This window comes from Momordica charantia, assembly GCF_013281855.1.
Source record: "Momordica charantia cultivar OHB3-1 chromosome 8 unlocalized genomic scaffold, Mcharantia_2.0 BLBB01000008.1, whole genome shotgun sequence".
Taxonomy (NCBI): Eukaryota; Viridiplantae; Streptophyta; class Magnoliopsida; order Cucurbitales; family Cucurbitaceae; genus Momordica; species Momordica charantia.
Window position 1 is genome coordinate 6,197,395 of NW_028275166.1, and position 26,158 is coordinate 6,223,552.

The 26,158-nt window shown below is 32.5% G+C and overlaps 4 protein-coding genes across 7 annotated transcripts; all 4 read left to right on the forward strand.

Moving 5' to 3' along the window:
* The first annotated feature begins 526 nt into the window (after positions 1-526).
* LOC111013903 (uncharacterized) lies at positions 527-3,512 on the forward strand. The gene is made up of 6 exons (XM_022288454.2): positions 527-963; positions 1,249-1,383; positions 1,497-1,575; positions 1,761-1,855; positions 2,805-2,972; positions 3,068-3,512. The coding sequence occupies exons 1-6, from the start codon at positions 636-638 to the stop codon at positions 3,226-3,228; spliced, it is 966 nt and encodes a 321-aa protein (XP_022144146.1). The 5' UTR covers positions 527-635; the 3' UTR covers positions 3,229-3,512.
* A 4,150-nt stretch (positions 3,513-7,662) lies between these two features.
* On the forward strand, positions 7,663-11,830 carry LOC111014065 (Thioredoxin superfamily protein). Of its 4 annotated transcripts, XM_088127108.1 has the most exons (6): positions 7,663-8,037; positions 8,689-8,791; positions 9,432-9,593; positions 9,821-9,960; positions 10,063-10,136; positions 11,537-11,830. In XM_088127108.1, the coding sequence occupies exons 1-5, from the start codon at positions 7,748-7,750 to the stop codon at positions 10,112-10,114; spliced, it is 747 nt and encodes a 248-aa protein (XP_087983234.1). In that variant the 5' UTR covers positions 7,663-7,747; the 3' UTR covers positions 10,115-10,136; positions 11,537-11,830. The 4 variants fall into 4 exon arrangements, 3 of the variants coding, with proteins under 3 accessions (XP_087983234.1, XP_087983233.1, XP_087983235.1); XM_088127107.1 differs by lacking the exon at positions 11,537-11,830 and having other exon boundaries at positions 10,063-10,299; XR_015792630.1 differs by having other exon boundaries at positions 7,667-8,037; positions 9,821-10,136.
* A 2,910-nt stretch (positions 11,831-14,740) lies between these two features.
* On the forward strand, positions 14,741-16,885 carry EXPA11 (expansin 11). Its single transcript, XM_088127110.1, has 3 exons — positions 14,741-14,964; positions 15,915-16,236; positions 16,333-16,885. Exons 1-3 carry the CDS (start codon positions 14,820-14,822, stop codon positions 16,640-16,642), a joined length of 777 nt encoding a protein of 258 aa, XP_087983236.1. The 5' UTR covers positions 14,741-14,819; the 3' UTR covers positions 16,643-16,885.
* Positions 16,886-22,172: 5,287 nt separating this feature from the next.
* On the forward strand, positions 22,173-23,760 carry PER64 (Peroxidase superfamily protein). The gene is made up of 4 exons (XM_022288598.2): positions 22,173-22,440; positions 22,563-22,751; positions 22,824-22,986; positions 23,068-23,760. Exons 1-4 carry the CDS (start codon positions 22,246-22,248, stop codon positions 23,463-23,465), a joined length of 945 nt encoding a protein of 314 aa, XP_022144290.1. The 5' UTR covers positions 22,173-22,245; the 3' UTR covers positions 23,466-23,760.
* The last annotated feature ends 2,398 nt before the right edge of the window (positions 23,761-26,158 follow it).

Here is a 26,158-nt window from a genome sequence, read left to right on the forward strand (position 1 = left end):
TTTATATATTTATAGAGATTTATGGCTATTCTATGAATTTCTTAAATGAACAAAGTTTCTAAAATTTAATTTCAAAAAACATTAATATTATCACTTATTTAAATACTTATTAGAAAAATAATTAATATTCTTGTATTACTTACTTTTTCAGTTCATTTTATCCTATAATTTTTTTTGAAAAAAAAATAATCTTCCACAATTCTTAAATAATACTAAGATAATTTATTTGATAACAGTATCAACAAGCTTACTCGTCAAGTCAAGGGAAATATTTAGATTTTTATTGGTGGGAAGGAACCAACCGTCAATTTTTCGATATTAGATACAGATAAATTTTCAGGATTTAAGTATTTTGCGCCTTCCAATTATAAAGTAAAAAAAGAAATTTTGTGATAAGAAACTGAAAATTTGAACTACAAGGGTACTTTCGGAAATACGATGCCATGGGAGCGGGGGTTTGACGCGTTCCCATACGCAAAGTAGGAAAGTTCGTAGAGGTATGATCTACTGCTTCGCGGAGCACCGTGATACTGTGCACCGTCTTCAGATCAACGGCTGGTACCTCACTAGTTCCTCTTTCCTAAACCCTTGCAAAACCTTGCAGAAATCCAACTTCCAGTGAAATCTTGGTCGTCATGAGAAGGATTAATGGAGTTCATCTGCTCAGCCGAATTGTAAGTGGTGATGCCACCACCGCAAATTATCGGCCGCTCCTCCGCCAGTCGGCGGTTCACAGAACGCGCTCAGGCTCCGATATCCGGTGCTTTTTGCAAGGAGTGAGCCCATTTGGCTTGTATGATCTTTCTTTTGTTCGAAATGTTGCAGGGAATAGCCGGTGCTTCTCTGTGGCCTCTTCGTCTATGCTTCAAGAGGTAGTTCATGATCCGCCACGGTCGTCGTTCGTCCCCAAGGAGGTGGTTCTCTATCAATACGAAGCTTGCCCGTTCTGCAATAAGGTTAAAGGTAATCAAACTCGTAGAAGCATTCTCGGAATATTAATTTTTGTCAACTCAATTTTGACTAGGAAAACAAAGGAGGTAGATTAGAGTGAATCATGTTTGGGAGTTATAAAGCTGCAAAATAGGTTTTGAATATGGAATCAGATACAAAATTTCCCGTATTTATGGCTAGTTATGAAGATTAGATAATACACTAGCTTTGAATGGAACTATGAGCTAAAGCTACAATTCTATGCCATCTTTTCCTTCATTGGTCTTTAAAACTTCTGTTCATTCTATTTTTCTTCAGCATTCTTGGACTATTACAACATTCCTTACAAAGTGGTGGAGGTGAATCCCATCTTCAAAAAGGAGATTAAGTGGTCTGCATACAAGAAGGTGCCGATTCTGATGGTTGATGGTGTACAGATGGTAGATTCTACAGGTTCTGCCTCGCATGAAATTACTTGGAAAAATGGAGATTATACCATTTTTTGTTATGTTCAAATATTTTCAATTAGAGTAGTTGTAGATAATCACCCTATTCTGCTTGTACAGATATAATTGATAAGTTATACCAAGGAATTCATCCTGAGAACTCCACCTCAAACTCAGAAGAAGAGAGGAAGTGGCTTGGGTATGCATTTATACAAGTTTTTTAACATTTTAAAGATCTCAAGCCTCTGTACTCTTTTACAAGCAGCTTTACTGTGAACCCAATTGAGATGTTAGGGAAAATAAAGTCAGTTACGTTACTGGTAAAGAATTTGACTTCTTTGCCTATCAACACATGGGGATTGATAAGCATATCTTGTCATGTAGGTGGGTGGATAATCACCTGGTGCACGTTTTATCACCAAACATATACAGAAATTTCAAAGAGGCGCTGGAGTCTTTCAACTATATAACCACACATGGTATGATAGTAGATCATCTATGAACTATTTTAGCCGACTTTGTTGCAAAGTTTTATAATTTTTTACAATGTTTGTTTGCAGAGTAATTTGGTTCCTAAATTATAAATTTTTATTTCACTTTCTGATTGCATGGAAATAGGTCAATTTCAATTTGTACGAACAGATGTTGGAATTGCTTATAATAGTGGGGAGTTAATTTTAATGATCACTTAGAAATAGACTTAATCCAAGTTCCAACAAAGTAATGCGTTTTTTTTTTTGTTTTTTTGTTTTCCTTTCATTCATTCATTCATTATCCTTTTTGTTTTGCTTATCAATTTCTGAGTTTAAGGGAGAGAGGAGAGGACCAGAGATCTAGATTAGAAGTTAGAGAATATAAGGATGGATGAGCAAGGGGCTCTAAAATGCTATGTTCAGCAGCAGGTTGATGTGGCTTAGAAAAGTATCCGAGCTTCCGTCGTCGGCCCTTGTCATTAGACCACTATCTATGCATGTATTTTCAGCCTGGACTCTCGAATCTTTTGGTTCTCCCAGGATATGCGTAGTTCTCAATTCGTTTAAAACATAATCACATATGTTGAGAGTCATTTGGTGACTCCATCTTTGGTATAATTGCAGTCCATCTTTGGTATAATTGCAGTTTTATAACGCTGTATACTGAGATGGTGAGTCAATGCTTGTGGGACAGAATTGAAGTAGTCTTAAGGTTCTAATTCTTAAGTTTTATATATCTTGAAGTTAACCTCAATGTTGTAGCTTTGTTATTATTCACTTTGTAATTTGTATTACATTGAATCCTATTATTATCTGCAGAGGAAAACGTTTTGAGCTCTTCTATCTTTTTTTCTTTTCTTATTATTATTTTGATATGTGTCTTTCTCTGCTTAATTGAATAATTCATTTGAGGTTTGAGTGCCTGACTTGTATGTATAACTTTAATATGGTGCAGGAAATTTTAGTTTCATCCAAAGGATAATATCGAAGTATGGTGGGGCTACGGCCATGTATTTTGTTTCCAAGAAACTGAAAGAGAGACATAACATCAAAGATGAGCGTAAAGCCTTGTATGGAGCTGCAGAAACATGGGTGGATGCACTGAAAGATCGTCAGTTTCTCGGTATGCTTAATTAATTCATGATTCTGTTCAATTCTTTAGATTAAAGTTAAAGTACATAAAAATAACAGTTTCACAATGTATTTGTCTCTGAATAGGTGGATCAAATCCTAATTTAGCTGATCTGGCCGTCTTTGGTGTCTTGAGACCAATCCGGTACCTTCAATCTGGAATAGATATGGTAGAGCATACAAGAGTTGGTGAATGGTATACTAGAATGGAAAAGGCTGTGGGAGAGTCTGCAAGGATCGCCTCCTGAAGTTAGTACAATTTACAGTTTTGTTTTTGTCTGTAATACTCAATCTCTTGCCAGGTTATCGATAAATATCTGAACACTTAGAACGTCAGATCTAAAAAGCTTGTCTATGAGAATAATCTGCTAGATCCATGTTGCTAATTAAGAATTCTTTTGTCCTTTCAGATGATTTGAGGGTCTGAATTTGTACTTAAAAGTGGTGTTGCCTTATTAAATTTAACTGTATTAAGTTTGGTATGACAATCTTTGAGAGGTGAATAAGATTAGTAGAAAACTTTGCAAATTGACATGTAGGCGTAATACTTTTAGTCAATCTTGCTCTTGCACGCTGTAAATCATTAGCAATTCAAAATCTTAATTTTATTTCACAAGCAATTTATTAATTTACACATTGAATATCAATACTCTGTAGAATCAAGAAGACAGTATATTGGTAGCGCAGGTAAGGAATAAAATTTAAATACAATGAGTGAGGGAGATTAGTGATAGAAATTGACTCAGGGACTGTAGTCATGATGAAACATAATCTCTTTGCAGGATCAAGATCAGATTTGATCCTTCCCATTAAGTAGGATTAGAATATTACAATTGATCTGTTTCTTGTGGGCTAAAGAGCAACACTTCGTGAAGTTTGAGAACAACCTAAATGTTATGAAAGAGCAGATAAAAAAGCTGTATTCTAAAAGAATTTTACAGTAAAAATAGTCAAAGAATATGGGCTAGAACAGCCCTAAGATCCCAAAGTTCACGTTTTTCCTTTTATCCCATCCCCTCAATATTTCTCTTACCTCTGATCTTCTGCCATTCACCCTCCAAATTTTCATTGATAACATGAGGCTTGGAGGAGAAGGTTGCCATTGGTCCACGAGGTAGAAAGTGATATTGCCACTCGAGGAGATGTGATCCTCTTTTATTCACTTGTGTTGGCTCTCGTGAAAAGCTTGAAGGTCAGTGTCTATGTTCTAGTTCTAGGGTTATTCCCTTTCTCAATTATGACAATATTAGGTTGGATCGTCATCAAGGTTTTGGTTGAGGTGGCTTCAAAATTCTGGGTGCCGAGATCTAAACTATGGTGGGTAGGGCTCCCTTAGTTACCCCGAGAAATTTTCCTCTTGGGCAACTGTAAGCGGGTTATTTTGATTGGAGGGGAGTTGGGAGACTGAGATTTTCAAGTCCAACAACTCAAGAACCAATGAAATAGGGGATTGGTCCACTGCTTGAAAAATATTGGCTAGAAGAAACCTTCAAGGAGAGGGGAAGAGCTCATGGAGCTACCTTAACTTATTGAGCAGAATTCGGCCTACAAATGAGAAAGATAGAAGAGTGTGCCGGGTTTAGAATTCAGGTTTCTTGTTTGTGAAATCCACTCTAAATTAACTTCATGGCTCTTAAACCGTCCATATAGAATTTATTCGATGAAAGTCAATCTAGGTCATGGAATCAACTCGATCATTAGATTCTAGATTAGAAGCTGATAATCCTAACTCGTTCTTGTGTAGAGAGGCTCTCGCTCAACAGATCAAAAGTACGTTGGAAATAACAAGCCAAACAAGGGCTAGTTTGGGAATAAACTTAGAAAACTACGCACAAAGCAAGCTCGAGTGGCGGTAACTTCTGCTAAAATAATGAAAGAACCCGCAGTTTGCTTCAGAGCAGAACAATTAGAACTAGACTCAAGAAAGAAGGTTCGGTCCTTTGGAAGTCTAGATGCCCCAAGACTTTTTTCTTTTTCATTTTTTTTTTAAAGTTTAAATATGGACTCTTTGCTCTGGGGTAGGGTAGTCAACGCAGCAGAAAGGCTACAATAGACGTCCAAATATAGCACCAACTCCAAGGCTTAGATGCTCTTGGTAGTTCTGCCATGGAGCAGAGGAAATTCAATATCATATCTTCTTCCGAGGCCTCTTTAGTTCTAAATTGTGGACTTTTTTGTTCTCTTTATTCAATGTTTTGTGGGTTCTAACAGGTTCTATGAAGGATAATATCCAACAAGACAACTATTTTGTGGGCATGCATTCAAATCAACCAAACCAGGGTTCATTCGTTCAAGTTCCTAATTTGGAATTTGATTTTTTACTAAATTATAAATTTAGTCACTCAACTGACTTTAATTTCGATTGTTGTATATCTATTTAATTCCTAAATTTTAATAAGTTTTAATTATGTCTTTCGACCTTAAACTGATTGAGCTTTCATCGAGAAAAATGAAATCAGCAAAAACAAGCCCACAAAACGACAATCCAAAAAGAACAACCAATCTGACAAATGAAGAAATGCTTCAAATCTAAGAGAATAAGGCCTCGTAAATAATTACAAAAATCTTTTGAAAGAGATGCACAAAGTATTGCTTTAAATCTAGAAAGGTACGTTCGAATCTCCTCTGAATATACTACCACTTACACTACCACCATTCTCCAATTAATATTGACCTAGACATCGGAGTATTCACCTTTGTTTTGCAGGTTATTTGACTCACGGAATGAATAAACCCTATTGCTTGGACGAACGTTTCCATGCACAAACGGGAAGATTTGAGTTTTAAATCAAAATTTATATTTTGACTAATTAATTAATGTAAATATTAAATTTTGTCCAAGTAAAGCTACTCATTTCCAAGTTTACTGTTCATGGTTTAATTAAAAAAATTTAAAACTTTACAGTTAAAATTTAACTAAATACAATGTATTAGAATGTGGTAGGTGACCACAACACACTTGGCAAGAAAATTTGGTATGTCATTGTACTCTATTCAAAGAATGATAATTTCAAAAATAAAAATAATGTAAAAGTATATTTTTAAAATTTATATAATGCTAAGGGGTGGTTTATTAATGAAAGTCAAAACACGTCGGATAAGTCTAAGAACTGGCAGGCGGCCAGTTTATGATGGATCCTACATAACACGTGGGTTTTTCATTTACACGTGGGCGAACTATTGGGGTTGAGGTGTTTACGGATTGGGTTAGGGAAGTTTTTGGATCAACCCAAAAATTCGGGTTATCTAAAGGTGATGTTGATTCAAAGAAATATATATTTATAGCTTATGTGGTATGCTTATGATACAATAAGAGATTATGTGACAAGGTGAGTTTAATGTTTACTAACTAAATTTTATTTTTTCATGGTTCGATATTAATCAAATTAGATAAATTTAAATAAGATAACATTATCCAATAAGTAGTTAGATATAAATTACTGTTGAGTTATGTTTAATAATAATAAAAATTTTCCAAACAATGTCGCAGACTTCATAAAATAAAATAAAGATTCAAAAGAAAATGAGGAAAAAAGAAAAATAAGGATTTTCCTTCTCTCCGTAGATTCTTCAACCCGTTCGTTCGTTTTACTTGTGGGCTTAGGTGGAGATCCACTTAAATGAGAAGGAAAATTCTCGGTTAGATTTTTTTGCTTCCCCACCCCCTGCAAACATACATTCCTGTCCTCGTTTCTTATTCTCGGCCCCACGTCATTTTTTTTTTAATATATATACACTCAAATACTAAAAAAAATAATGTATTTTCCTTATATTCCCTAATTTACAATCCGTAGGATTGATTTAAACTATAAACGAGTAAGGATATTGTCTAAAGCCCCATCTTTTTTTAATATATATGATATCTATTTACTTTAGATTTTTAATTATAAATAAAATTTAAAATATAAAACAATATTCTTTTCATAATTTTTTTAATATTCAGAATATTGTTCTAAAAATGAGAGATCCATGGAACCTTTTCAAAATTTCTTTAGAATCTTAATATAATTTTCTGGAAAGTCTCCAAGTTTATATTTATCTTTTTTATTAATTTTTTACAACTAAAATCTTTACACCTTTCTTAAGAAAAAAGCTCCATAAATATATTAGGTAATCTAGATTAATTTTAATTTAGCTCACTCCGTCAAATCTCAACGTTTAAAAATTCTTATTTACTCAAATCAATCAAATGGTTACAAAATTTCAGATTTTTTTTCAAATACTTTTACTTATTTAAAGAAAAATTCATTTTTCTTTTTATACTTATTTTCTAAGTTCTAAATCGGTTCAAAATTAAATCGACTTGAACCAACCCACATAATTGACCATTTAATTTATACACATGTATAAGCCACATTATACTTTCATTAAATCTAACCAAATTTGATAGGGACTAAATTGTAACCAATTTAAAAATACACGAATTAGATCTTACTTTAATAAAGGTTAAGAGACCAAATATACTTTTTAATCTTTAATTTTTCTTAATATCTAAATATTGATTAACATAATAATAATCATGATTGATTTAAGTAAACTTTTTTTTCTTTATTCTTTATACAACCTGCGGTTAAAGAATATATGTCTTAATCAAGGCTTAGAAAACAATACTAATTGAGGGGGTGCTTTTACCTCTTGAACTTGGACATGATTATTGCCCATATCCAAAGTTTAATTATGAATGATGTATATTTCGCTAACCTTGTGGAAATTTTGGTAACCAAAGACAGAAGAAACTCCTCTACGAAGCTCCAAAGCAAAGCAAAAATGGCGAAACTGGAAACCCGTCACTCACAGTCACCACCGCTTCATTCAGCTGCCTTTTACTTCTTTTTCTTCGCCTTCTTCCTTACGACCGCGCTTGCTCAGAATCTACCACCGCCAAAATTCGATGGATTTCCGTACGGAAATCGCACCTACGACTTCGATACCGTTCTCATCGAAGCCTTCTACGACCCGGTTTGCCCCGATAGCAGAGACTCCTGGCCGCCGCTCAAGAAGGCCCTCGACTACTACGGCTCTCGCGTTCGTCTCGTCATCCACCTCCTCCCACTGCCGTGAGTTAATCTTCTGCTTTCCATTGCCCTCGATTCCTCTGTTTTAATTTTTGTTCTGAATTCTGAGGATCGAATCGATTGGAAATGATTATGAACATCGCTTTGGCTTCTTTAATGGTGAATTGGAAGTAATTGTATTGTGATGTGGTCGTTTGGGTTGAGATTTTTTTGAAGAGGCTGGAAGTGTGTAAAATTTGTCGCGTAGTAGTGTATCCGCTCAACGACTCTATTGAAATTGTCAGAAATTAGAGAAAATTGCCCTAAGGTGATTCTGATTATGGATTTTTTTTGCATATTTGAACGAGGCTGGTGTTCTATGTACTGTCTTATGAATCAATCTATTGCCTAGAAGATGGCTCTAAGGGCGTTTAAATGAGTTATTATGTCTAAGATTGCCCTAGTCATGGACTCATGACTTTACTTATGTATTTATCTCAGTTTAAAAATTAAGATTACTTTACTTATGTATTTATTTGTTGTCCACTTTCTCAAAATGCTTTCCAAAATATAAAATAAAATTTGAAAGCTGAAAAACATACATATATAGATATAGAGGTTTTAAAATTTTGTTTTTTGCTTTGAAATCCAGGAAATAAATCATGGACTCATGAGCAGCGTATTTCTGATAGTTCATCCTTTTTTGGACTGCAGTTATCATGACAACGCATATGCTGCGTCTCGTGCTTTACACATCGTGGATTTGGTGAATCCCTCGGCTACATTCACATTGTTGGAGGCATTCTTCGGTCAACAGGTTATTTTGTTGTTCAATTTTCATAGATGTTTTTTTCATGCAGAACATCATTGCTCTAGTGATATATAAATAAGACAGTTCGATATTAGAATTTTAGTCACTCCTTCCCAATTTGTTTCTCCCAAACAAAGCCCATGTTCTTTTCTTGATCAATTTATATATATTTTTTCCCAATATTGAGCCAGGGAAATAGAGCCTACATTTTTGCAAATTGATTTTATATATATATAAAATCCTCTTGTTTCATTTTCAATAATTTCAGTTGAATATAGAACTGTTTTCTGCTTTCGTTTCCGAAATTGTTGACTTGTAATACAAGGTCATGCTTTTACGGAAGATAATTTCAACTGTTCTGACATATAGTTGTCCAAGAAAGCAAATTAATAACAGAAAATGACTTTAAAAACAGTAGCCCAAAGATGTTTTTATTGAATTATTGTTCTCAAAAGCAGAGAATTGTTTTAAAAACCACTCCTCGAACATGTTTTCATTGAAATTGGACTTACTAGTTGTTTTATTTGGTGGGAAAAGGTGGTAAATATTAAGTTGGACTCATGAACCACAATGTGACTAGAATAGCTTTGTATTTTGTGTGGTCTTACTATCACGGAGACTAAATGGTTTCATTTCTGACAAACAGAAGCAATTTTACAATGCCGAAACTCATTATTTGTCAAGGGTTTCTATTGTGGATAAAATCGTGAAGTTTGGAGCGGAAGTACTCGGGAAGTCTTACGAAAAGGCTCTAGTAACTGGCTTCAATGATAGGAACACTGATCTTTTGACACGTGTTTCTTTCAAGGTATGATGGAGTAGCACTTCAAATTTTGGGTGGTTTTAAAGATATATATTGTTACATTATAACAGAACAATATTATTGTTAGATTAACTAATTTCTCTCTCTGCATGATGTCTGAGACTAGATCAGCATTTCCACAAGTAACGAGAACTTGTTCTGTTCCTTCTCTTCCACAGCTCGTTTCCTTTGCTTCATGCATCATTCATTTTGAACTCTCTTACATCTTGCAGTTTAGCACCTCAAGAGGAGTCTACGGAACACCCTTTTTCTTTATAAATGGATTCCTAGCTCCTGATAAAGGTTCTGCCATAAATTACACCGGATGGAGGGACTTGATCGACCCTTTGGTCGGGAATAAGAAGAGAATAGGGTCTCCACATCTATCGCTATGAAGCGTTTGGTCTATATAAACTTTCTAGTCTCCATGGCCATACATCTTTACTTACTTTATACATATCTATATGGTTTGCAGATGGAAAACAAATACTGGAAAGCATACAATTGCAGACTTTGCATTTATGTGATACCCCATTATCTCAGAAAAAGGTATAGCAAGATTGGTTATGCAATAAATGACTCTATGTTTTGTCTTTCTTTTTATGTTTTGTAATTGTCAAGTAATGTGAAATATAAACTCAGACAGAGATGCTTTATATGGTTCTTCTCTTTTTATGAAGAAAATATACATCACTGGCTTAGTTACTTCGCATGGAGCTGCCTCGTTCTACCAGTTGCTTATCCACTTCATGATGCCATTTTATACCCCTGCTAATTCTCTAGTTACGATACTTTTGATAAAGGATTTGAAAAAAAACATTTTTTTTTTATTTTTATAAAATATCTCTTTTCCTTTGTTAATGCATAATTGTGTGTTTTGCTTCATTTTCTATTAGAGGACTTGAGTACACCTTGAATTTGTCTGTCTAGCATAGAAAAAAGGGAATAATTTAAAGGTTTGCTTTTGGGTTGGATCATTAGGGGTCCAAGAGGCTGACTTGTTGGGCTGGTCCAATATTGAAATAAAGGGTTGGCCTCACTTGGCCAGTTAAACTTTGATCTTTGGCTGGAGCTTAGGGAGCCTCTTTAATGACTTGGGTGTGAGAAAAGTGTGGGCTTGGAGAAACATTAGAAAGCAATCAGAGTTAGGGTCTTGTGGTAAAAAAAAAAGGTTTTAATTAAAATACTTGTGTGTTTAAAATGTCAAATTACTATAAAGTGATTCTTAGTTAATCATTCTAGAATCATTTTTTTGAGAAGTTATTCTTCCATAAATGATTATAAACCAATTTGATTATTACACAAAAATATTTTTGGCCCTCCGAAATCATTTGGAAGCTAATTCGAATCCATTCTAAGTCCGGACAAGTAAAAAGACCACTCAAGAATGCATGTGGTTAGTTTAGGAGTGAATGTCAAAACACTACCAAGTAAACAAACCAAGTAGAATCAGTTTTAGTACCAAGTAAACAAACCAAGTAGAATCAGTTTTAAGGATGTAATCTTCAATAAAATTAGAACTCTTAAAAAGAGTAGATGAACAATAAGTTGAATAGGAGTTTGGGTTGCCATATTTATAGTAGAGGTAGAAGTAAATAAATGGGATTGAAAGAAGAGAAGAGATGAGTTATGCCTAGAAGGGAGAGTGAACACTTTTGCAAACATGTGTGAGCTGTGAGTTCTGACACCCACAACTTTTTTTGAGTTTCAGTGTCTGTCTTAGTTTGTCCAATTGCAGGTCTACTCCTTGATATTACCAATGATCTTATCCAAACCAACCAGTACTGGCTTGGCACACATCTAAATGTGTATGAGGAAGCATCTTCATCTTAACTTGGGTTTTTGTTTCCTCTCTTAGATTCACTTTTCTTTTTGTTCTCTGTTGGCAACTGATGCATTGGAAAATTCACATATTACTGCTCCCTGCATAGTTGTGTTATGCTTTGCAGGTGTGTTCGGTTCGGTTGTGTTGTGCATAGGAGGTATTCTATTCGAATTCCTACAGGACCATTTTCTTTTCAATTAACATTAATAACTACTTTAGCTTTTTGTAAGAATTTCTAAGTCTACAAGTGAGGGGAGTGTGAAATATTGATAAATGATTATATTTACGGTAACCTATCAGTTTAAACTTTTGAGTTGATTGATGATGTAACATCCTATCAGAGTAGGAGGTTGTGTACTCGGAGCCTTGTAATGTCATTTTCTCCCCATTTAATATTGATTAACATTTGTTGGGTTTTGACCTTTTGGTCAGAGATCGGTGTTAACTATCGTTGAGCTAAATTCATGTTAAAGTATGTATAAAAGATTAAATTCACCGTAATCTACTAGTTTAAGCTTGTCATTGAATATGGTATCAAGCTTTTTAGTTGATTAGGGATTTAACATATCCATAGAAAAAAATGATCTCTCGATCAACTCGAACATCATTAGATTCAGAACTAAACCAATTTATTCGTCGGTGTAATGTTAAGAGCGTACCAGACAAAATCAAGTTAATAGATAACCTTGTCGATGTACCAGACAAAATCAAGTTAATAGATAACCTTGTCGATATGAGAGGCTAAAGAGATGCAAATTATAATCTCACATTAGTTAGATCGAGAGGAAATATAAAGCCATTTAAATAGATTTCAAAAGCAAACCACATACGTTTAGACTAAAAGTGGCAATATATAGAATCTAGAATGGTCAATTGTTATATTAAGAGTAATTTCTTTAGACTAAAAGTGGCAATATATAGAATCTAGAATGGTCAATTGTTATATTAAGAGTAATTTCTTGGAGTCTAAGTGGTCAGACGCGGACGTTGTAGAATTGTTTTCAATTTCATCTAGAACACCTCATACCAATGAAAATATTGTTGTGGGGCTATATTCACATTTTTCAACCGTTATTTATTCAAGTTAATGATTGTTAAATGTAAACAATAAAGAGATCTTTTGGATCAAAAGAGATCTAATATAATTGTCTAACATGTACGATCCGTGAAGTCAAACTAGCTTTTCTCTCGATCGAATTCACACTTGTTTGTATATTTATTTTATTGCAAGTCAAACTTTGAAATTAAGATGGCTAATTTTATTTTAGTTGATTTTATGGAAGAAGCCATGTGCACAGAAGTGACTAAAAACCCCAATACTTTTCCTTAATATAACTGCTATTACAAGCAATGGACCTAATTAGTAATTAATTAGCAAACCATGTTAACTACCATAGACTTTTTTTCACCAAAATGCAATAAAAAAATGCCTTATTTTATGGAGATCCAATATTCAAACTTTATTATAAGTTAATTAGTTTCTAGTTTTTTTTGTACGATAATTAAATAGTGCCAAAAACCCATCTGTTATTCCTTAACCATGTGCATCATAGATCATACTGTTTCAATCATTTTCCCTTTTCTTTATTATGATTCCCATCTTAATTAATTTTCTTACTTAAATCACACCCAAACTTACTTAATTTCCTTATTATTTTATCATGGTTTATATAATTTGATTTGAATTGTATTTCCCTCTTTGAACTTTCAAACTTAGTTCGTTTTCAGTTATTTGTATATATTTTTTTAATTTCTGAATTTTGCATAATATATACATATATATATATATGTGTGTGTGTGTTTGTAAAATACCTACTAAATGTAACATAAAATTTTAATTATAATAATACACTTGACGAATTGCCCTATAAATGGGGAAAAGGGCCACTTTATGAACTTGTTAACAGACAGCCATATGATCTGTACTTGGAAATATATGAATGTTATTTTTCTTAAAAATAAGTTTGTCCCTATGCTTGGATTATGTTACCCTCACATGCCAAACTTCATTAATTTAACTTAATATATTATATGCTATCATCACAAAAAATTTCCTTTAAATTTTATGATACATACTTCCAAATCTACCATCACAAGTTTCTAGTCGGTGGGTATCAATCATACATATTGCTTAAGATATATTACAGATGTATATCATTGGGGTAAAATTGTCATTTTAAAATTGGATCTTCGTTTTTTTTATTTATAAAAAAGTATTATATTTGAAAAAACTAGATGTGGTTGCTATTTTGCTACTAAATATTGTTGCCATATTTGCAACTACCCTAAAATTAAATTTCAAAACTAAATAAGTTCAAATGAACTCGGTACAAATATTAGTAGCTAGAACGGGAATTTGACCTATAGTCATTCTTCAAAAAATAAACAGATGGAATCTCATATGGTCAATTATTTAAAATCATTAGTATGGTATATATGTCAAAAATTAGCATGTGAACATGATACATTAGGGTTGAATGATTAGCCTGTTATCACGTTCCCCTTATCAATTTTCATGTGGGATTGTCCATCAGACATGTTATAAGAAGAAAATATTAATTTCAATCTCCTCAAAATTAAGTTAAATTAAATAATTCAAATATTTGGACTTCTTTTTTTTTAATTTCTTAAAATAGCAACAACCAAAAAAATTAATTTTAAAACATGAAAAACCTTTTAAAAAAATATATGAACAATTGGGGTGGTGGAGTTTGATTTATTCACGGCTCTTCTGCTGGCGAGGCCATGTGAGAGTTTGGCTTTCAGAGCTAACAGAACATGGGAATCATTGAATTTTAGGCTAAAGAAAATCTTGCACCAAAAAAAAAAAACCACATTTTTTAAATGAAAATAGTTAATTAAGCACTAAATTTAGCCTCTAAACTTAAAAAATATATATTAATTATGTTGTTAATATCATTAACAGAATGTTAAATAAATCACTGACGTGTTTGAGAGTGATTGTATGACTTAGTGATTTTGAAAAAATAGATTTAATATAATTGATTTTCCAAAATCATCCTACAAAATGATGCTTCAAAAATAAATTTAAAATGATTTTAAGTTGATTTTAAATCCGTAAAATCAATTTTTTAATTTATCAAACATGGTCCTAGGAACACAGCCTAACATGACAAGAACAATGGAGATTAAATTGAAGTACCATGAAAGAGGGGTGAAATTTAGTAGAGTAGATTTATAATTTTAAAATATATAAAAAGTTTTTTTTGGGACAAATATAAAAACAACAATTTGGTTGGAGTTTCAGAGGTCACATGTGAGGTTGTTGGATTGGGGATTTTGGGGCCTTATTTAAGGCGGCGGTGCTGCTGAATTCCAAACTCACATTTTTCATTCTTCTTTTAATCTTTTTTCCTCTTTACTCTCTCACACTCTGGTTTTATTTCATGGCATCAATGGCCAAACTTCTTCTGCCATTTGTGCTCTGCAACTTCTTCTTTACCTCCGCTGTGATCGAAGCATTTACGGCGTCGGGATGGAATCAAGCTCACGCCACCTTCTATGGCGGCAGTGATGCTTCAGGGACAATGGGTAAGTAAAGACCTATTACGTAGCGTTTACTTTTGTTACATGTTTCTTGTTTTTCCTTTTTCCCTTTCATTTTAAGAAAAGTAAGATAAAAAGGTGTCTTTTTTAGTATAACACATCGGATGAGTAATCGAACTCACAATCTCTTGGTTGAAGATATATGTCAATTATATTTGCTTTGGTAGAAAAAAATGTGTCATAATTTTTTTTTCTTTATTGTAAAAGGACTAAAACAAGTCGTTGGTGTTTTCAAATTAAAAACTAAAATACATGTACGAAAGATTGAAATTTTAGAAAATATATATTTAAATGTATTACGGTAATATTTAGATGCCGATCGAGCAACGCACATTTCTATGATCACCAATAAAAATTTGACAACTTTAACTTTTTCATACTGGTAAGAAACTTAATGTATAGTCAGCAGAAGGAAAAAAAAAGTATCAGATTTTAATATTGTTTTTCAAAAAATTAGGATAAAAACCAATAAGCAAGAAAGTATATTTTTATTGTATTAAAAAAAGAAACTACATTTTGTTACTTAATAGTTTTTGTTTTAGCATACAATTTTGGAAACATTCTTAGACAATAACATCAATTATCAAACACTTAATAACCACTTTATTTTTTTGTTTTAAAAATTAAGATTACTTTACTTATGTATTTATTTGTTGTCCACTTTCTCAAAATGCTTTCCAAAATATAAAATAAAATTTGAAAGCTGAAAAACATACGTATATAGGTATAGAGGTTTTAAAATTTTGTTTTTTGTTTGAAATCCAGAAAATAAATCAAATAGGTATTTAAGAAAATGAAACACATACAGAGGACAAGTCATGAAATAGGCCAACCCGAACGCCAAAGATTTGAAGGAAAAATCTCTCTCTTATGGTCATGATAGAGATAGGTGCTCACCAATTAGGACTTTAAGTATTTTTTTTTGGACGGTATAGGTGGAGCTTGTGGGTACGGAAACTTGTATTCGACAGGGTACGGTACGAGGACGGCGGCGCTGAGCACGGCGTTGTTCAACGACGGAGCTTCTTGCGGGCAGTGCTTTAAGATTATGTGCGATTACAAGACGGATCCACGGTGGTGCGTTAAAGGGACGTCGGTGACGGTGACGGCCACCAACTTCTGCCCACCCAACTATGCTCTGCCCAACAACGACGGCGGGTGGTGCAACCCTCCGCTTCAGCACTTCGACATGGCCCAACCCGCCTGGGAGAAGATCGGCATTTATAGAGGCGGAATCATCCCCGTCCTCTTCCAAAGGTACTATATTCATCTCTCTCTCCCTTCTCTTTTTGGGCTAAAATTGTCATTTTTGGTTTACTAATTATTCCATTGCATTACGATGATGAACTGAAGGGTTCCCTGCGCGAAGAGTGGAGGTGTGAGATTCACAGTGAATGGCAGAGACTACTTCGAGCTAGTTTTGATAAGCAACGTGGGAGGAGCTGGGTCCCTCCAATCGGTGTCCATCAAGGGCTCAAAAACCAACTGGATGCCAATGTCAAGGAATTGGGGGGCCAATTGGCAGTCCAATTCTTACCTAAATGGCCAATCTTTGTCCTTCAAGCTCACCACCAGCGATGGGCAGACCCAAGTTTTCAGCAACGTGGTGCCCTCTGGCTGGAGATTTGGCCAAACTTTTGCAACCAATGTCCAATTCCGCTGAGCCCATCGGAGTGGCTGAGGCGAGCCAAGTGGGGTTTTTTAATGACCTACGGAAGCAGCCCGCCATGGCGTTGTATTTGTATTGTTCACTCATGGGACTTTCAATTTTCAGCCGATCTTTAATTACTCATATGATATAAAAGTGGTTTTTTTTTTCTTTTTTCCTTTTTGAAACTCAATTTGTAATATTAGTTTTACAACAAATATTTATAATATATATTCGACAAGTTTGCTTTGTGTTTAATTGTCAAAAGTTTCTCTGTGTTCGTCTGATCTCTCTCCCAATTGTGTACAAGTTGTGACAGAATGTAAACGATTTTGATATAAGATCATGATAATGCTAATTAAGTTATGTTTTATGGACCTTTTTTTGGTAGCAAATTGAATTAATTAAGGTATGCGGAATGGAACACCTATTAAATGAATGTTGCTCTGGTTCTTGTTATGGTGAAGTAAAGCAAGACTAAAATCTGACAAACCCAAGCCTGGATATCAAGTGGGCCCCTGAGAATTTCAAAGGCCGACACTAAGGAAGTGGCCCCAACCCAACCAAAGACCGAAGCAAACTTGTGGACCGGCCAGTTGACTTTGATCAGAATTTGTAGCCCACCAGACTTGGTCGGCTTGGCCAAGCCTGGGTTGCTTTCTTGAGCCTCGAGGCTGACTAACCTCGATCAGTTGGTCTGCTCAGCTTGGTCAACCCACAAGACCATCTTTGGTTGGGTTGGCTCAGTGTTGGTGGCTCGATCGATCATCCTCTGATAGTCATGAACAAGTCACATGAACTCGTCTTACCTCTAGTTAGAGAAAAACATGAAGAGAAATTAAGGAAACACAAAATTAACCAATCCAAACCCAACAGTAGCGTTGTTTCCTTAAGACAAATTTGTTCCCTCCCTAGTACTCAAGGTTTGATGAATAATTGTCTCATATGATATGATGGATTACCAACTTGTGAGTGCAGCAGTTCAATCACATGACTCAACAAACACCCACATTTAAGTAATCATACAGAGAAAATGAAGAGAACTTTGAGGGAAGATTTTTATGTATCTCAAGACTGAAAAGAACAACATATTTATAGACTATTTGTGACAATTCAAATAGTCACGTCTTTTTCATATAAAGTTATGTTTTTTGATAAAAAAGATATATCCTTTCATATACGATTATGTCATTTACAAAAAGACATATTATTTCATGAAAAATTGTGATTCTTTATTCTTAATAAAAATAATTTTATTCATAAAATTTGACAACCTTGATAGGAGCCCCCAAAGAAAGAAGATTTTGAGATATACGAATTCGAATCGTCCTCATGATCTAAAGATTCAAAACTATCCTTACCTAATAAATTCAAAAGAAGAAGATATCATATTAATTCTATCAATTTTAAACTTTCTACCATCTCTGAGAAACTTCACAGAAAACTGTACTCCTTGCTACGCTTTACATAAAACTCCAAATCTGACTTAAGCATGGATGTGTGTGACTAGCACAACACCAATACGTAATCTTTCTACTTTGCAGGTCTCGTCGAATTTCTTTCCTTCAAAAAATTAGTGGAGATTTGATAATTTTGATGGTCCATCAAATTTATGGCTCAACCCAAATTTATTTCCAATCTTAGGTTCGCCACTTATGTTTTGATTCTTGTAAGTTGTAATATGGACTAAGAATCAAAGCTCTACCGATCTTTTTGAAAGTTAAAAATTCAACTTCTCTGTCATATCCTTCTAACAGGGTTAAATGCTTTTTTCGTATCTTAATAAAAAAAATTCTCACAAAAGACAAACTATCTACAAAGTAGATCTACAAGTTTAACATTGACTAAAATAATTTAATGTCTTAAATATAAATTATCTCACGTGAAATAAAATAAACGTTACCCTTAAGAGACTAAAGCGAATATAACTTAGTAGTAATTGGTATATATCTTCCATCAAAAAATTGTAAGTTCGATGCCATACATCTACCTATTAAAATATATATATATATATATAAAAGAAAGGATGGGCAACCTATTTAATTGAGAAAGTAAATTAGAAAAGGAACTGCAGTTGATTTAAGATAATTAATTTTAGTTTTTTTAATACGATAAATATGTGGTAGGAGAATTTATTAAATGAACAAAAAAATAGAGAGAAAATGGATAAAAAAAAATCGAAGAAAATAGGGAAAATGAATTCTGGAGCATGCGATGGAGCAAATCCCACAAGCAGAAGGGTAAGTCTGCACGTCACGTGAGCCTGGAAGAAAGAACGCGAGGCCCGTGTATTCCACTGCCAAATGGCGCGTGAGAACGTGAAGTATCAAATATTTTATATTTTCCTCGAAATATTGCCACGTGTCAAATTTATGTTGTTCCACTACGTCGACTTTTCAGCCACATGTTTTGTTGCGCTACAAAAAATTTTAGGAAAAATCTTTTGGCTCTGAATGGTATAGGAGCACTCCTCCCGTATTACATGTGTTGGTTTTCTAATTCTTTATTATTATTTAATTAAAACTGAATATCATTAATATCTCATCAAATATTTCTTTTTTTTTCCTCTTTTTTCTCTCTCCCAACAATGTCCACAATTTAAAGGTACAACAAAGTTTGTTGCCTTTTATTTTTTCTTATCATTTATTGTTTTTTCTCTACTACCACCTATTTTCAAATGTTTAATTAAATTGCTATGTCTAAAGAAACCACGCCAGCAAGATACCTTACCATCGAGAAGAGAATAAATATCGACTTATTAAATTACTTTTGACATCTTGATTTAGTTGAACTATTGAGAGTAGACGTTGTTATTTAATGTAAAAGAGGAGGAAAAAAGATAAATGAAAAGAATTTTCTTTTTTAAAGTTTGACTTTCTATGATTTGTACCTTGTATTGTGAAAAAAATATTATGTTTTATTTGTTGAATAATTGAAGAAAAACAAATTTGTAACAAAAAGAAAAAGTATTTTTTTGAAACATAAATAAGTGGGATTGAATAGGCACAATAAATTTAAATTAAAAAAATATACAATAAATTTGGAAAAAAATATAGAAATTTTGAATTAAAAAATACAATAAATTTAAATAAAAAAGATATATAGTAAATTTGAAAAAAAAAACAACAAATGAACCAGAGAGGTATTTGTGATTTTACGAAATAAGGGGAGTGAGAAGTTGTACAAGAGAGGTATTTGTGGTTGTAATGAGAGGAGACCAAACCTTAATTAAATAAAAAGAAAAAACAAAACCAACATAGGTTTCCACGTCTTTTTTTTTTTTTTTGACTTCTAGACACAGGAGAATTCGAACCTGGATCTTGGGTGTAGCCTCTAGCCACTGCACCAACACCCGAGGGTGCTATGTTTATACGTTATTGAGTCCAACACAATGTTCATTTTCTTTATTTATTCATCATTAGTTCTTAATTTCAAATTAATAATTACTTCTTAAAATGATACGAGGAAATGTTGAGACTCTACCCGCGTCATTTTTTTAAGTTATTACAAATATTAACAAAGTTTCATTTTCCTTTTTCATTCAAATCCATAAGGAATTCTTCTAACATCTAGAAGAATTTCTCAAAATTTTGGCATTTATTAACTTTTTAAGTTCTCTAATGAGTGCATTTAAATTTTTATAGTTTCATTTTTTAAATTTATTTTATTAATTTCAATATTGATTATGCATAAAAAAATATCATATCTCTATAAAATTTTGACAATATTGAATTAATTTTTATACAATAATATTTTCCAAAAAAAAAAAAATTATACAGTAATATTTCAATTTATCCTATTATATTTTATCCGTAATAAATAATACTTCAATTTTTTCCAAGTATAACTTCATCTCTAACAAAAAAAAGGCCAAAACTAAATTTATAAAATAAAAATATTTTTATTATAAAATGACATGTTTAATTAGAGTTTGAGTATAAAATAAATATTTTTAATTTGTCTCTAAAAAGTTGCTCAATATATAAGCAATTCTCTATTATAATTTAAGATATCAAATCAAAGATCAATTTTTGAACCTGGTTCAAATGGATCCGACATCATGCTATATTATTGAACTTAAAAAGAAAAATATCCACTAGATTTTTTTGAGGAGTAAAAAAGGTTAAAAAAAAAAAGTAAACGCAAATTTATAATATATTTATTTTAAGTGTGAATGATGATATAAAATAGAATAAAAAGGGAAGAAGGTGAGTGGCTGAGGGGTTGTAGTCAAATCCAATTATTGATAATTAGTTAACTATTGTAGTTTTTTTTTTCTTTTAATAAAAAAGCTAATTATTGGAGTTGGTGATTGAGGAGTCGTTAAAAAAGGGATTATTGACAGCTTACCCACCTCCCTTCACTTCATCATTTTTTTTTTAATGGAAGAAATTGAGGACCAACATAAATATAATTCTCTCGGACACGTGCTTATACTCCTGTTTTTGAGGTTAGAGGTTCAAGCCCCTTCTCAATTCACTTAGCTATATAGCATCTTAAACTTCGGATCTCATGGGTAGGAAAAAATATTATGTTCATATTTACTTATTTTATTAACATATTTGAACACAATAAATATGTCACTCGAAAGCTATATGACAGGTGAGATTCAACTCGTTCATTGTTAAAATCTTACTCATCTATGGATAAAATTCATTTTTTTCTAGTAGCGTGTCTAAGCGATATGCCACGTGTCTAAATATATTAATAACACAATAATTTAATGAAATATAAGCTTTTAGCTAACAACTTTTAACATTTTTATTTTTTTTTGGAATGAATTAAATTTTCAATTCAGCCAAATTAAGAGTCTTAAAAGATTAAGGAGTAAATCGAGAATTTTGGATAAGATTGTTAGGGACAAGCAGATTATTTTACACATGAAGGTACACCAATAACCTACAAATTAATGGTTTGACTTTTCTTTTCCTTTTTCTTATAATAAAATTACTTTAGGAGTGTCTAATAAATCTCTTAATTTTTAAGTGTGTTTAATTTAATAGATTTTTACAGATCTCTAACTTATTAGACATTTTTTAAAATTCAATATCGTCGTGTTTCTTTTTTTCAATTGAATTTTCGTATCTAGTAGCTCATTAACTTATCAATTTTATGCTAGTTAGGTTCCTAATTTTTTTTAAGAAAATGTCTAATAGGTTAGGGATCTATCAATTAATACAAAATAAAAGTATAAGAACGGCCTATCGTATATGTTTTAAAGTTCAAATACTTATTAAAAACACAACATTAAAAATTGAGAGATTCAAACTTGTAATTCAATTTTAAGATCTCTGTTGATACGAGGTCTTTTAGTTGAAACCAAAATAGTTGAGAGGCGAGCAAATCACAAATTATAAGGTAACCCTAAAAATAAACTTTTCTGCAAATTGCCCCCTATCAATTTGTTTGCTTTAACATCACACAACTCCACACAAATAGTGGTTTTGGATCACCAAATATTTCAACAACCATCTCCCTCTCCATAACCACTCTCACTTGCTTCTCCCCTCTCTCTCTCTCTTTCCATACATATAAATACTCTCCTCACTAGTCAACATCTCATTCCATCCCCCATTTAAAGCTCTATCTTCAATTAAAACTCAAAAAGCTTCAACCCCATGTCTCTCTTCACCCTTCTTCTCCTTGCTTTCTCCTTCCTTCCCTCTCTCGACGCCTTGAGCTACCGCTTCTATGACCACACATGCCCCGATCTCGAGTCAATCGTCGCTAGAGAAGTCCACTTGGCCACCGTGAACGACAAGACCGTCCCAGCTGCACTGCTTCGAATGCACTTCCATGACTGTTTCATTAGAGTAAGCAACCGAAAAAAGATGAAAATTTTATTCGAAATTATATCTTCAATAATGATATAAAATTGTTGGCCACATAATTATTAATGTTCCAGTTCTGATTATATGAGATTTTTGTTGTGAAGGGTTGCGATGGCTCTGTGCTTCTCGACTCGAAGGGGAAGAACACTGCAGAAAAAGATGGTCCTCCCAATATATCGCTGCATGCTTTTTATGTCATTGACAATGCCAAGAAAGCCATCGAGTCGGTCTGCCCAAGCGTCGTTTCGTGCGCTGACATCTTAGCCCTTGCTGCTCGTGACGCGGTTGTTTTGGTAATTTGAAAAAAACACTCATCTTTGTGCTATAGGAAGCTTGAATTTTTAATGATTTGCCATTGAAACCAGTCTGGAGGTCCTCATTGGGAAGTCCCAAAAGGAAGAAAAGATGGAAGAATTTCAAAAGCAATTGAAACCAGACAATTGCCTGCTCCCACCTTCAACTTCTCTCAACTCCAACAAAGCTTCTCACAGAGAGGTCTTTCCATAGAAGATCTCGTTGCTCTCTCAGGTAATATTTTTTTTGACGAGTGTGATTATCAATATTAATTAAGAAAAATAAATAGGTTACAATATATTTAATTTTTTTCAGGCGGCCACACTCTTGGATTCGCCCACTGCTCGTCGTTCCAAAACAGAATCCACAACTTCAACTCCAGCCTCGACGTTGACCCGTCGCTGCAGCCAGCATTCGCTGCCAGCCTCCGGAGCGCATGTCCAGCGCACAACAAGGCGAAAAATGCCGGCTCCGCCTTGGATTCAACTTCGACGAGGTTCGACAATGCATATTTCAAGCTAATTCTTCAAGGGCGGAGCGTTTTCTCTTCTGATCAATCGCTGCTTTCGACCCCGAAAACAAAGGCTTTGGTGTCGAAGTTCGCCGACGAACAGCAGCGGTTCGAGAAGGCGTTTGTGAAGTCGATGGTGAAGATGAGCCGCATCGCCGGCGCCGGAGAAGAGGTCCGGCTTAACTGCAGGGTGATCAGATGAAAATTAATGTATGGATCATTTTGATGATCTCTCTGTTTCTTTATTATTTGGGTGGGAGTTATTTCAGCTGAAGAGAGTGATAAAGGAGATGCTTGGCTTTGAATTATATGATACTATATATTTAGTATATGAACAAGGTTTGTTGTTCAAATTGATTGGGTAACGGGTACAGTTTGTTTCTTTCGAGAAATTGTTTAATGGGGTTGGATTTTTCTTCCTCTTATTATTTTCTTTTTCGAAAGTAATGTATGAAAGTGAAGGTTCAAAGCAATACACATGTATTTTTATGGGAGAATTCATTTTTATGATCATTGAAAGTTATTTTTAATTTTATTTTGAAATTAAATAAGTGTGAAAATATTTAAATCAAATTACATAAATACGTAAACATGGTTCAAACTAGTTAAAATAATTTTATTTTTGTTAAACAATATAGTAAGTCAGTGACATATGAACAAAAAAATTGGTGGTCGAAGCTCGGGAAGATTTCTAGTCCTCCCGTAGTAGGGGAACTATTAAATTATGTCATGTGTAAAGAAGTACTATTATTATTTAAATAAAAATATTTTTAGTTTTTATATGAACCCACAGACAAAACTGATCAACCACTCTCCCACATTATCTCTCTTAAATTAATCCTATATTCTGTCTCTTATTAAATATTTTAGACGTGATTATTTATTTTCATTTTTCTAATTTATTCTATCTCTTTATTCTTATTTACATCTTCACTTATTTCTCTCACCTTCTATTTTTATTTTTTTGAAAATTTCTCCATTCAAACTAATTTCTTGTTTCTTTTTCTTAACGATTTCCACTCCACAATTTAAATTATGTATGACTTTTCTATTTATTTTTTTATTTTTCTTGTTCTTTATTATTATTATTTTCTATTACATTCTAATCATTTTATATATTTTTTAATTTTTTATTGAATCCATAAAAATATTTATATGTATTCATCCTCACCCGAAAAAGTAAATCTCTACCTATGTTATGTTTAATTATTTACATTTTTTTAAATTCATCATTTTAAAATAAAAATAATAATAAAAAACAAGAAAAATAAAAATTAAATAGAAAAATCATGGTGAAGTAGAAATCATTAAGAAAAAAGAAACAAGAAATTTAGTTTGAATGGAGAAAATTTCCAAAAAATAAAAATAGAAGAGAGAGAAGTGAGTGAATTTTACAAAATAAAAATAGAAAATGAGAGAAGTAAGTGAAGATGTAAATAAAGACGAATAAATTAGAAAAGTGAAAATAAATAATAACATCTAAAATATTTAATAAGAGAGAGAATGTATGATTAATTAAGAGAGAATGTGGGATCTTCATTGATCAATTTTGTCCATAGATCCCACATAAAAACTAAAAATATTTTTATTTAAATAATAATAATACTCATTCATACATGACACAATTTAAGTTGAAGTAGCGGAGGGCCCGACTAGAAATTTTCCCATGGAAGTTCCATCAATATTCCTTCTTTCTATGACTTTATCCCTTTTTCTCGAGAAAGGGGACACCAATAGTTAATGAAGTACTCAACAACATCGAGCTGGCTTTGTTTCAATATAAATATATAAATATAACTGTTTTTTCTTTTAAGAATATATTTCTTTTCATATTTATGTAAATTTAGTCATTCACTTATATACCGTAAAATTTTAGTTACATTTCTAACAAAAATAAAATATACTCTTATAAATGAAGTTATTGGTTATGCTTAAAAATAATATAATTAACAATTTTATACATTTAACCAATCAAACCTAATGCACGTAGCTGGTTAAAACATTTATTCTCGATTAAAAGGTTAGAAATTTGAATCTACACCTTCATATATGGTTAAATTAAATAAATAATTTTATACATTTAAATCTAGATCTTGGATCCCAATATTTATTGGAATGTTGCGGACACTCTGAAAATTTTAACAAAAACATATAGAGTAATAGAGACCAAATAAAAAGGTTAAATATATGTTTTAATCTTGTATGCTTGAGTTTTCAACGATTTAATCTAAATTATTTAATATGTATTAATTTTAATTACTTTCAATTATACTATTTTTATTCATGATTGACTAATTAACTTACATAATATAATACTTAACGAGTTGGAATAAATTTTGAGAGAGAATTAAGTTACCAAAAGAAATGAAATATTTTAATCTATCCCCCAAATTTTTAAAAGTAACATAATTTCAACTTTTCTGTCAAGGGTTGAATTTTTCTCTAAATTTTTATCAACTCAATAAAATATCTTATCATGAAAACCTATCATCGACAAATTTTAATATTTATTGACTGAAATATATAAAACGTAAAGAGTAAATTGAATGTTTTTAAATGATAGGAACAAAATTAAAAAAGAAAAAACTAAAAACATCATGAATTAAAACATAGATTTTGTCCAGTTTAAGACATATAAAATTATATAGACTAAATTAAAATACAAACCAAATTATAATATTAATTGTTTATATTTGGAAACTTGAGTGCTGGCGTTGGTCTGACGCGGATCAGCTGGGTCCCGTGCAGCTTTCCCTCGTAACTCCCAATGAATCTTGTGATGAAAATGCAGAATACCAAATAATTAATTAATTACTATTTACTATATAAATTTAGTTTTAATTTTTTTTATTAGTTTGACCTTTTTGCCCCTAGACTTGGGCGTATGTACACTAT

What these genes read in the sequence shown, in the direction of transcription:
- LOC111013903 (XM_022288454.2), top strand. Translation starts at nt 636, where the DNA reads ATGAGAAGGATTAATGGAGTTCATCTGCTCAGCCGAATTGTAAGTGGT. An exon ending in GAAGAGAGGAAGTGGCTTGG is followed by an intron (nt 1,576 to 1,760) that starts GTATGCATTTAT and finishes CTTGTCATGTAG; the next exon opens with GTGGGTGGATAATCACCTGG. An exon ending in GAAAGATCGTCAGTTTCTCG is followed by an intron (nt 2,973 to 3,067) that starts GTATGCTTAATT and finishes GTCTCTGAATAG; the next exon opens with GTGGATCAAATCCTAATTTA.
- LOC111014065 (XM_088127108.1), top strand. Translation starts at nt 7,748, where the DNA reads ATGGCGAAACTGGAAACCCGTCACTCACAGTCACCACCGCTTCATTCA. An exon ending in ATCCACCTCCTCCCACTGCC is followed by an intron (nt 8,038 to 8,688) that starts GTGAGTTAATCT and finishes TTTGGACTGCAG; the next exon opens with TTATCATGACAACGCATATG. An exon ending in TGACACGTGTTTCTTTCAAG is followed by an intron (nt 9,594 to 9,820) that starts GTATGATGGAGT and finishes TACATCTTGCAG; the next exon opens with TTTAGCACCTCAAGAGGAGT.
- EXPA11 (XM_088127110.1), top strand. Translation starts at nt 14,820, where the DNA reads ATGGCATCAATGGCCAAACTTCTTCTGCCATTTGTGCTCTGCAACTTC. An exon ending in TGATGCTTCAGGGACAATGG is followed by an intron (nt 14,965 to 15,914) that starts GTAAGTAAAGAC and finishes TGGACGGTATAG; the next exon opens with GTGGAGCTTGTGGGTACGGA. An exon ending in ATCCCCGTCCTCTTCCAAAG is followed by an intron (nt 16,237 to 16,332) that starts GTACTATATTCA and finishes GATGAACTGAAG; the next exon opens with GGTTCCCTGCGCGAAGAGTG.
- PER64 (XM_022288598.2), top strand. Translation starts at nt 22,246, where the DNA reads ATGTCTCTCTTCACCCTTCTTCTCCTTGCTTTCTCCTTCCTTCCCTCT. An exon ending in CTCGTGACGCGGTTGTTTTG is followed by an intron (nt 22,752 to 22,823) that starts GTAATTTGAAAA and finishes CATTGAAACCAG; the next exon opens with TCTGGAGGTCCTCATTGGGA. An exon ending in AGATCTCGTTGCTCTCTCAG is followed by an intron (nt 22,987 to 23,067) that starts GTAATATTTTTT and finishes AATTTTTTTCAG; the next exon opens with GCGGCCACACTCTTGGATTC.